This window comes from Macrobrachium nipponense, chromosome 42 (genome assembly GCF_015104395.2).
Source record: "Macrobrachium nipponense isolate FS-2020 chromosome 42, ASM1510439v2, whole genome shotgun sequence".
In the NCBI taxonomy this organism is placed as follows: Eukaryota; Metazoa; Arthropoda; class Malacostraca; order Decapoda; family Palaemonidae; genus Macrobrachium; species Macrobrachium nipponense.
This window is the reverse complement of record NC_061103.1, coordinates 43,163,595-43,175,698: the sequence shown is the minus strand read 5'-3', so window position 1 is coordinate 43,175,698 and position 12,104 is coordinate 43,163,595. Positions and strand designations below refer to the sequence as shown.

At 36.1% G+C, this 12,104-nt stretch overlaps 1 protein-coding gene and 1 pseudogene across 3 annotated transcripts; one reads left to right on the top strand and one right to left on the bottom strand.

Moving 5' to 3' along the window:
• Positions 1–2,664: 2,664 nt before the first annotated feature.
• LOC135213162 (gastrula zinc finger protein XlCGF57.1-like) lies at positions 2,665–11,064 on the bottom strand. Of its 3 annotated transcripts, none has more exons than XM_064247108.1 (3): positions 10,941–11,064; positions 6,159–6,229; positions 2,665–5,204 (listed from the first exon to the last, which is right to left on the bottom strand). In XM_064247108.1, exon 3 carries the CDS (start codon positions 4,264–4,266, stop codon positions 2,893–2,895), a length of 1,374 nt encoding a protein of 457 aa, XP_064103178.1. In that variant the 5' UTR covers positions 4,267–5,204; positions 6,159–6,229; positions 10,941–11,064; the 3' UTR covers positions 2,665–2,892. The 3 variants fall into 3 exon arrangements, with proteins under 3 accessions (XP_064103178.1, XP_064103177.1, XP_064103179.1); XM_064247107.1 differs by lacking the exon at positions 10,941–11,064 and adding an exon at positions 7,541–7,687; XM_064247109.1 differs by lacking the exon at positions 10,941–11,064 and adding an exon at positions 7,345–7,479.
• A 108-nt stretch (positions 11,065–11,172) lies between these two features.
• LOC135213358 (actin-interacting protein 1-like) overlaps positions 11,173–12,104 on the top strand; it is a 135,643-nt pseudogene continuing 134,711 nt past the window's right edge.

Below are 12,104 nucleotides of genomic sequence, written 5' to 3'. Positions count from 1 at the left end.
CCCTAAATGGAAAAGTTATAAGAAAAAGAAAACCATCACTTCCAGCAATTTTGTTCAGAAGATAAAGCTCTGTGGAGGCTGTACACACTCAAATGGGCAAACTTTTCCAGAAACGCCAAACCAAAAGATCTGAAGAATGTGGCACTAGTGATATTCTCTCTTGAAAGTCGAAGTTGAGGGAACAATACCAATTTTTTCTGGCAGAACTGGATATGATTTACTACTATATTTCCTGCAAAAATAAATGCTTGCATTGAGCATGAAATAAAGTACTTTCAATGTTTAAAATCATTAAGAAGTGTTAGCTATGGACTGGGAATTATGGAGAGGAAGCATGGTACCAGATAAGATAATCAACAATCTCTTGGTTTTGTTGGTAGTCAGGCTGTTCTACCACTGACTAAACCACTTATTAATCTTTTCTGAACCTGTACAAAGGCTGGCAACCACTCCATTTCACTACTGGGGAGAGAGAATAACAGCGAGCAGAATTTCACCATCTACATTGTATATTCAAGACCACCAATCAAGTCACTATTTGCAGTGCATATTACTATATATACTGATTCAAAACCACAAAGATCTCAGAACTCTGCCTTGGAACACAAGAAACAACATGCTTAGGCTTACTAAAAATACAATTAACAACACCTCTCTTTCATTAGTTCCTTGACAATTTAAATAAAATCAAATACAGTATGCAGCTTCCAACATTAAAACTGCCAAGCCTATACAGTATATGAAAGTCTCGTGCTAACCATACTGTTTTCAGGAAATATGACATTTTTGAAAGTAAAATGTATTTTTCCCTAACCGTATAAACCTGGAGTCCTTTACTGAGGATAGATTGCCGCTCATAGTTTCAGCTGTCCTAAGTAAAAGACGGAAGGTTTGTATACGGTGTAGGAACAAATATATGTAGATTCAAAGTACTTATGTATATATATATAAAAACATATGAGCTTCTAAAAGAAAAATTGGTTTTTGATTACTGCAAACACCACGGAAGCAGTATTACATATTTCCACTCATCAGGAAAAACACATCATACTCTTCAAAAAGAACATAAACATACTGTACTCAGCATACAAACAAATACCCTGCACTTACTTCTCAGAAAACAATGAGAATAAGTCATTTGAACCTCTGCCATCTCAACAGACAAAGAACATTTTATTAACCTCTGCATAAAAAGCAGAGTGGTGGTGTGATATAACTCAAGCTAACAGTTACCAGGAAGTAAAACATCAACAGAATAAACAGAGGACTGTTTACTTCTATGTACTGAAAAATTAAATCTTCTGAAACAAAAGTTTTTTACTATAATTCTGATTGCCTTCTAATCATTTGTAGACAATCATTGGATTTTCTTACTCTGCAGTGCCTCAAAGTTTGCACAGATGCACTGGGCTAAAGTAAAATATTGTAACAGGTTTGTAATGAAAAAATTTCGTTTTTTTAAATGTTTATCATGAAATGACATTTTTTTCAAAATGTCAAACCTAAGTTAATCAAAAGTGTAGATTTTTATAGTGTTACTATAACCAGTTGAGTTTTTTAATGGGTGTTCAATATGAATTTCAGGCCATTTTATGAAATAATAATATTAGGCATACGTACTGAACATAAGCAATACAGGTTTAGGCTCACAAATAAAAATTTGTCTCTCTCTTACAAGGAGCAGTAGCACTCGGGGAAGATAATCCCTGCTCCATAGCCAAGAGCCATACCCCATGCATGTAAATACTGTGGCAATAAATGAAAGTATCCTTGATGACTCTGGAATGAGGAATTATGTTTATGAATTGTTTTCAAAGATAAGTGTCTAAAAATAAGTCATACATATCTCGAGGTTTATCAAAGAAAATGTGTTCAGTGACCTCAAAGTTTTGATTAAAGTCGAGTATCTTATTTTCATAAGTTTGCTAGACAGTCTTAGTCTTCCCACATTACCTAAGAATTGACATAAAAGAAAGTATGCGATAAAAATTATAAATATCCATTAAAATCAACAAAGGAAAAAAAGGACGAAATTCAACATTAAATACTCAGAATATTATGGCCTTATCAGCAACTTTATCCATAAAATAAATAGTGACTACCTTTATAGAAAACAGCAAAAATTGATTGGTACCTTCAACAATCTGTTTACATCGCTTGACCTGCAGGCTCTGACCAATGAGATGTAATTGGCCAAACGTTTTGCAAATATGAACATCTCTCTTTTCCACTTTAATGACCCTTGATCTGTCAACTCAGTAGTTTCCCCTCCAGAAACATCATCAAAAAGTGGAACAAACACTGAACCCAAGAATTAGTCCAGTCTCAAATTTAAAATGCTATCCTATAAATCCCACCAGGAGTTGATAGGAGGACTATGTAAGTCTCCACTTCATTTTAGTTTGAAGGACTGTTCTTCACAGTATTTGCAGCAAGCCAAGAGAAGACAATTTCTTCCCAGTATTTGCAGCAAGCCAAGAGAAGACAAATGCCCTGAAGCCCAAGCAAATATAGTACATATATAAATTTAGTACAAAGAAGACTAGTGAATGCATCATTAACATGTCTCATTACAGAAAAATTAGGTCAGGGATCACAAAGCAACAACAACCACTTGATGGTTAGAGAATGTGAAAGGATGAAAGCTTAAAAAAAACAAAGATCAACACTAAGTAACTGAATATAATCTTTCTCATATCGGAAATTAGCAAAACATTGAAGTAATAGCAGAGAGACTGAGGCAGATAACCCCCAAGAGTAGCTTAACATCACCAAATACAAATGCTAATACCAAGTTTACTTATTTTAGTTATTTCTGAACAGTACTTTAATTTCTTAATCTTTGGCAGACAAAAGCACACAAGGTTTGTACTTATTTAGGAACACTGCACTTCAAGTAGATACTGGATCTGAAAATTTTCCATCCAGTAACTCAGACTTTTTGGGTTTTATGTCTCTTTCATATGAAAATGAGGAAGCATCTTCACACTTAACAAAAACAGGACCAATTTCCGAAGATACAACTTCGTTCTCACTTTGAGAGTCATTCTTCAGTTTGGGGATGGGTGCTGTCTCTGAGCTTAAAGGATCCTTCTCAAAAGATTCCCCTTCACTTGCTTTGGGTATGAACGGATCATCCTCCTCTTTAAAAATCATTTCAAAGTTGTTCTGAGGCTCTCCAATCACAATCGAGTCTTTGACAAAACACATTTCCTGACCTCTGTGCTTTTTCATGTGCATACGAAGAATATTTCTTTTGCTGTACGATTTCCCACATAACTCGCACAAAAATGGTCTTTCTCCAGTGTGCTTTCTCATGTGCACTTTAACGTCACCTTTTTGAGTAAATTTTCTACCACATTCTTTACACGAGTATGGTTTCTCACCTGCATGAATTCTCATGTGAACATTAAGGTTTCCTTTTCGACTGAAGTATTTGCCACATTCTACGCATGCATATGGCTTGTCTCCTGTGTGAGTCCTCATATGCACTTTCAGATCGCACTTTTGGCAAAACACTTTCTCACACACTGTACAAGTGAAGGGCTTTTCACCCGAGTGACCTTTCAAATGCACCTCAAGATTCCCCTTCCACTTGAATCCTTTTCCACACTCCTGACATATAAATGGTTTTTCTTCTGAATGAACTCTCATATGCTCCATAAGATGAATTTTTTGATTGAAACCTCTATTGCATTCTTTGCAGTAAAATAAATCATCGCCAGTATGTATTTTCATGTGTAGTTTTAAATTCTCTTTCCTAACAAAGTTTTTATGGCATTCTGTACACGTAAAGGGCTTTTCACCGGTATGAGTCCTGAAATGTGCTATAAGATGTACTTTTCGAGTAAACCGTTTCTCGCAAATATCACACGCAAATGGTTTGTCCCCTGTATGAATTCTCATATGTCTAATGAGATGCGGCTGTTGATTGAATCCAATACCACACTCTGTGCAAATGAACGGCTTTTCTCCTGCATGAGTTCTCATATGCAAATCAAGTTCTTCACTCTGGGTAAATATCTTCTTACATTCTGTACAATGGAATACTTCCACTCCAACGTGAGTTGCCATATGTCTATTAAGATTACCTTTTTTTGTATATATTTTTCCACATAAAGTGCACACAAACTCTTCTATTGGATGTAATGCAAGCATCTTAGAGGTATCTTCTACTGGATGCAATCTCAGTATCTTTGTGGTCTCTTTTTCTTGATGCAATCCCAGCATTTTTGTGGTTTCTTCTATTTGTTGTAATGCCAGCATCTTCAAAGTCAATACGAATTGCACAGCAGCTGCATTTAAAGGGTACTCTTACCAAACATTAACAGTTAGACAATATTATGCTCATCATACAACGAAAACAAAGTTAATACTTATTGTCATACATCCCTGTCCTAGCAAATATGTACTGTTTGTGATATTTTAAAATTTGTTAAATACTTCATGAAACTTAAAAACATCTTATAATGATGAAGATATCCATTTCAAAATGAAGAAATAAAGAACCTTTTTCACAAGAAATAAGTCTCCACTAGATCAACCTGTACATAAACAGATGAACAAATTACACTTTGAATAACATCAACAAGTACAAGCTTAATTATTAAACATGCCAAATATGACAAGATACGTTACGAATTATTGCAAAACCATTCTTTGTTCATACATAAATCCCCAACAAGCAACTGTACCACTGATAACCACTAAACATAAACAATGGTGATTATCCAGTGTTCTTCATTATGCCAGCACTACTTATCAAAAGTGCAAAGTTTTTCGCAGAAAGACAAAATGTCAAAAAACAAGAGGAAAATATGTCTAGCTTATAAAACGTATAGCTTCATAAAAAAATATAGCCGTACATTCTAATACTGAAGGATGATTACCTTGAACTTTTAAAAATAATACATCCAAAGAATGGATAGTTACTTAAGTCATGAAATTAAATACTGTATCTCAGATTAAGTATTTGAATCTAAAAGATGCATAACACACCCCCAACATGAACATATCGCAGAATATTGGCTGAGACAATTAACTGGACATCATCTTTAGATGAAGTGGACACATTAAATACAAAATTCTGAATAAATGGCTCAACTGTAAGTCTTTGGCTACTCATATGCCAGTCTTTGAACCATCTGCTAAAGGGTGACGATTTGGTTCCATCTTCAGTTCTTGAATTTTCCGGTGCACCATCTCTGTTGAGAAGAATTGTAAAGATAAACTACCATACATATGATTACAAACACTACATGTCAAGGAAGAAATAATACATTTAAAAACCAAGGAATAATTTTCATATGTTTTCAAGTGACTCATCTACTGTTATGGTAGCAAAAGGACCATCTGAATACATCATTCTTTTGATTCTTTCATTTAATCAGTACTGCCTCATATTTAAGTAGAATCTGGGATACGTTATACTTACAAATATAACAATTAAAAAACCGCAGACAGAATTTACTTTATGAAATAGAAGTAACTTAATAACAGACACACAAGTATACAATACACAATGCCAATTTCCACATTTTAAGGATGTTTTGGGTATTGTAGACTATCCCCCTTATTTCATTCAATAGATTTTACATAGCAAAGAAAATCAAACCTGTAAGTTAAACATACGTACTAACTCAATTAACATATGAGAACAGAATATTTTTTAAAAACTGATTTCTTTAACACAAACCCATCACAAGGTTATCATATCTTTTCCCATTTTGTGAAGCACTTATGGGAAAGAGTCAATATGAATTTTTCTCCAGCAGTGATATAAAGAATTTTGACATTTCCAAACTCATCAAGACACCACCAAATGAAAAGCTTTATGACATCTTCAGACAAATTAAGCAATGATTTGAGAAATATAATGTGATAGTGGAAATTAATATTTATATTAATATACCTGTAACTTATACTAATTACCTTCATTCGCACTTACAAAAAATATTCGTATAAAGAGGAAGAATCAGAAAATACAAAACAATTTCACCTGAAGAACATGATTCAAAAAGAAGTGTAACATTTCATGCCAAAAGACTAAATATAAACCATCATCATCTTCACCTCTAATCCCATAAGACCCAAAAGGTCTTTGGAATGTTGCCACTCATGTCTTATATGTGATGACATTACCACTTATCTCCACTTACCTCCAGTGGCTCTCCTGCCCTTCTCACTGTTCTCATCTACATAGGTTCAAGACATCCAATTCTTCTGGTACCTGAACAAATAAAATTAAGCATTTCAATTCTTGACCCCAATAACAAAGTCATAAAAAAATTCAATTCACATGTACATAATGTTTCAATAAAAATAACAATGGATTTTGTTTTCACTATCAAATGACAGAGGAGTCTTGATTCTGACTTCAAACAAGCTCAAGACAGGCTAATGACTATGGCCACTATATATACCTATGATCTTGAACTTTAACTCTGATTGGCTTGATCCTACAGCTAGATCAAGACAACTGTCAGGGAGAAGGGTTTAAAGAATGAGTATCAGGAGTTACTGAGCTGAGACATTATGCCTCCTTCCTGGCCATCAGCATTAGCCTAACCAATGGTCATCTGCCACGAGAGTCAGAGATACCGAACAATAAAAACAATTAGTATACACTGGAGGAAGTAACAAAGGTAAAGATTTCAAGCATAACTTGATACACTGTGCCTCAGGTTGCTAAAGCAAAGTTTAATTTAGGGTAGGGTGAGTTAACCTACACTGACTCAAGTTGAATGAGGTTAGACTCTTATATATAACAGCAATCCTTGGGCTAGGGCTGACATCCTGTATACATATGCTTCTTCATCTTTATGAAATATCCACCAACTGACATGCTTGTCCTGGGCTTGACTATGACCAATGACACCATACCTTGCTTCAGCTTAGTCTACGGCCAGGTGACAGAGTATGCTACCCTATTGGCATTATTGATGCAAAATTGATAAAACAAAAAACTATAAGCTTCACCTAAAGTACTGTATGATCTACCAGAGCCCCCAAGACTGGGGAAAGGGGGTTATACTAAGTATAATAATGCTAAATATGGCCCAAAAACTTAATGGGTACTACGTAGTAACCTAAATCTCACTTAGCATAACCTAACCTAAGGTATTGTGCAGTCTTCGCTAAAGTCCTCGTCTCCAAATTTGTCTTAACCTAACCTAACCTAACATAACCTAGAGCAATGTGTCCTCCCTTTGCCAGAGTGGGGGGGAGGGGTCGCCCCTTATTCTAAACAGAATTTTCGCTATTTCTGGCCTAATATGAGATAACATATACAAACGTTATACAAACGTATCTTTAGTCGATTAGAAATCAATCCATACCTCATACCTTGAGCAACTGAAGGCCTATTAAGCCCAGGCCTAATGCCGGGGTAGAGGGGGGCGGGGCTTACGGTACACAAGCCCATAAGATCTAAATCCATAATCTAGGTAATAGTCTGGCCCTAAATCGCTTTCTTATGGTTTGATCCTGAAAAAATACAATTAAAATAAGTAAGACATCCACTTATAATTGACGGATATACCTCCTAAAATACGTGTCTCCCTTTAAGTAAACAAATCGCTGGACGTCGATGAGATTTGACAGATTGTTTACATCGAAGAAGGTGGAGGCAGACGATCCGAATTGCCCTGACCAATGACATGCATACATAAGTAGATAGGATACCTTGTTTTCTTTATTACTTTTGGCTGCCATGTTTGATTCTGCACTTACAAATAGAAGTTAGCAGGATGCAAGTATACAACTTGATACTCGGTAGTTACTGAAATTTAGCCTGAAATTGCTCTAAGAAATCGATCAACATTAGAATAGTTTAGATTAGTATTAACTGCTGGAAGGATACCCTGGCTATATGATTGCTTATGGCTGCCATGTTGGATTCTGATCTTAAACATAGACGTTGGAAGTGTTTTGATGATATGTAACGCCGATTAATTACTGAGATCTCATTAAGATTTGATCTTACTTTATAACAGTATTGCTTGTCATTAACGACAATAAAGATTCAGTTTAGTCGCGCACAGTTTCCAGAGACAGTAGAAGAAACTTATTTCACACTACCAGTTACTTATCAAATTCATATTAGCATAAAACACAAGATATTAGTTTATGTTACTCTTGAAAGAAATTATAACTTCAATCCTTCTGATACGGTGTTGTAGCTTATTATATAAGGTGGGTGCTCTAAGATCTGCATTCGAAGTGCTTCCTGGACAAGGTAACCTGAAACCATCTGTATATATAGGCTTTAGTCGACACCATTTGCTGGTTGAATTGTGTGCAGCAAACCTTTTGAACACTTTGGACGTCCGTACGTGACAGTTTGATGATTCTAGCCAGTATGTTAAGCATTACTAAAACTTTAAAAAGTGGCTAATGTGGCGCAAATAATACAGGGCCAGTCCCATCCTAAACTGCAACACTTTTTAATAATATTTCCGTATTACTTAGTATAATTTGCAGTTATACTAATTTAATCTATGTTAAACAAGAACACTCGTCAATGTGCTCCTTAACTAAATTAATGCAAAATCTCTAATATGATATCCGGTAACTCATGCAACAATATTGATCTAAGCACTTCAGTCTGGCAACACATGAGTCACTGACTTAATCAGTATTCTAGACCAGATAACGATTTACATTCGCCTGGATGTCACCAAATCTCCACGAATTTTTGGCGTGAGTCTGACGAATGTGTCATTTATATGTCTCTTAAATGCTTGGTTAGCAAATAATCAAAAGAAGAAAGGGGGATAGGCCAGGAGTCTTGGATAAACCCCAGTTAATGACCTTTAAGGTCAGGTCAAGAGTTGAGTCAAGAGGGGGAAGGCCCCACCCAACCGATAAAGGTGGTTAGGTGTCATAAATTATGTTAAGCTGATTTTCAACTGTTTTACTAAAACCTCAAGCTTCCAGTTGGTTGTCTTTTTATCATTAGATATATGGTAAATGAATATTGATGGAATTTAACGTTAAATAGTTAAATATCAGGTGAACCGTATTTAATCAGTTTTAGAGTGAGCACTTACATCGGCCTAGCAAAGTTCAGCGTGGGTAAAGTTCACTGCATAATAACTCTCATACATGCGTGCGTTATTCATGTCATGAATGAAAATGAGTAAACCGTCTTCTTCTGTAAAATATGCGAGTAATTCACGAATGAGGTAGTATCACGGTATCATTGTTGTGGTTCATGCTAGGGTACGCCGAAATAAACCACAAAAATGACTCGCGTTACTGCAAGCATTTGTTGACATCATAATGCAAATGTCTCTCTCTCTCTCTCTCTCTCTCTCTCTCTCTCTCTCTCTCTCTCTCTCTCTCTCTCTCTCTCTCTCTCATACACACACATTATACGTAAACACACATACATAAATTGTTCCTTTACAATTCTTCTGACATTCTGAAAAATCGAACCTATACTTGAACGTACTTTAGTTATATTTTCTCTAGACTCAAGTTATAATTCTTTCATGATTACCGTACAATACTAATATAGTATTGTTCCTCAGAGTTTCACCTTTTTCCCAATATGCGTTAAATTCTGTTTTGAATAAAGAATGTTATTACTTGGTGATCACTGAAAGGAGTTTACTATGTCATTGTTCCAGACTAGAGTCATTGTGAACAGGTACCCCCCCTTTTTTTTTTTTCTAGTGCAAAAGACAATACGTTAACCAACTTATTGTTTGATGATGACATTTTTTCGGTCAGAAAAAAAAAACAAATAAAATCTTAATCAGGAAAATCTTCCAAAACTTGAAAGCAGATGGAGAGACACAGTCAATAACATGGTCTTACAAAGGGGTTTGAATAGGCCTATAAACCTACTTTTGAATAAACATAAATGTATTTTGTCAAAAGGATGCGCGTGCATGGGCTTTATTACATGGAATTAAGTTATTATCAATTAGGTATTTTAAGCTTGCATGAAAAGTTAAGTTTAAAATGACAAAGGAAAACAATATAGAAAAGAGACTTATACGGAAAACCTATAACGTATGGAAGGAAACCTCTCATGTACATATTGCAGATGATAATCCTTGAGTTGTTAAAGATAAGATTACACACTGAACAGAAACCGAATTAACGTAAGATTTGGCCAGCACTGTATCTTAAATATTGTTATCTTGGACAAAAGGAGTCTTGTTTAATCATCCAGAAACAATAAACGACTGAACGGAAGTGTTATATAGGTGGCCCACTTCCAAATTACACCGCCGAAGGTGATAACTCAGAAATGACTCCAAAGGTACATGGTGAAATTACAGCAGGTGTTATCTTACGCCAATGACTCATAAGCAAAAAAGTCTCTCTCTCTCTCTCTCTCTCTCTCTCTCTCTCTCTCTCTCTCTCTCTCTCTCTCTCTCTCTCTCTCTCTCTCTCTCTCAACCTTTCCTTTTCGTTTTGCACACAAGCGTGCTATAAAACACGAAGGTACCGTGTTCCAAAAGGTCGCTGACACTTGGCAGCTGGAACGAATGATCAGTAATACGCAGAACAGTTCATTCGTCGAGCGCTGGCTTCGAGATTATCACGAACCATGAAGGATATCCTCCTTATTTCTTTGTTTCACGAGACCAGTCGGCGAATTTACAAAGGGAGAGAGAAACAGAAGGGCACGTTTTCTGTTCTTTCAACAACAGGGTCGTCAGGTGCAACCTTATGTCGTTGTATTATCTCTCTCTAAAGTCTTTTGAATAAAGTCCATAATCACTAGAGAAATAAAAAGGCATAGATAAGTTAGATGGATGTGATATTTGATCAGGATATTTCCTGCGAAAGGTGAAATGTCTACTTTTTTCTTTGCAGATAGATGTTACGCAATCTATAGGCCTACCTCGCATCCTGTGAAAGTCAATGAATAGTCTGATAATGAAAAAATCGGCGTTAATCGAACTGAAATTTATAAGGCTTACCAAATATGGACATCGTATGTCTCTCACGAGCGGAGGTTATTCATAGAAAACTTCCATGAACGACTTTCCCCATTTTCTCTTAAACGTTTCAAGAGACAACCTTCCCTTTCGTCCGATTTCTCTGAAAATAGACGTCGCAGAGACAATTATTCATAACTCATGCACCTGGCGAGTATTGAATTACATGGGACCATTAATTGCGATATATAATATATGTTCTTGACTTCATTTGAAGGCTTGTATGAGTAAGAGAGACGGAAATAGACACACGTGTCTGATAACGTAATCGGACGAGTCGCCCCATAAATGGGCTGGGTGGCGGCGTCTGCAGACACAACATTTCTACGACCGGTCCTCACAAAATGTCTTACAATAACGGTGAGTCGCTTCATATCTCCCTCTGTTACGTAAATTTAAGGACATTAATACCCGGCAGACATATTCCGAGGGAGAAATGCGAGTTTGAGCGCCCCTGAGAAGAGAGAAATATAAGGAAATAGGTGGGCAGTCTCTTGGCTGTTTGTGGATGACAGGACAAGGTTCCCCTGGGTACTCCCATGTCCTCTCTCTCCGTACCCTCCCTCTGACGGGTCCTGGGCAGAGATAATTAGAAAATCCGGATGTAGGCGTTTTGCAGTTTATTCTTACACCTTTGGGGGGCCTTTTGATATTTTAGACCCCGGGATAATGGTAGTTGCTATGGCGTTTTAATCGCTGGGATTTCCGAGATTATAGCTATATTTAGTACCTATATGGCTATATTTTAATGAAGGAAAATAATTGTCCTGCCGTCGGCTAGATTATTAGTACTTCATTTCATAGCGATTATAGACCTGATTTTGAATGGAAGTGATTTAATGGTAATAAATTAAACTATCGAATTCTTATCGTGGGGATTACCCAACAATAGGTAGTATATTAGTAGCTACCCGGTTCCATATATTTTAATAAAGGTGAAAATATTCACGTCAGTAAAAGGACCCCATTCCTAACAAATAGGTAGTTATAATCTTATAGTTTGATAAGAACAATTTGATTGTAGTTAGGTAATAGGCTAACATTAATTGACAATTTAAATGACCCATTAGGTTTGTAGGGCAAACGTACCCAAGAACAGTGAAATTGGGGACCCCCTTCATTAGGTAGGTTACTGCTGTCAATTAA

Excerpts from the sequence above, each read along its gene's own strand:
- LOC135213162 (XM_064247108.1), bottom strand. The coding sequence starts at position 4,266 with ATGCTGGCATTACAACAAATAGAAGAAACCACAAAAATGCTGGGATTG.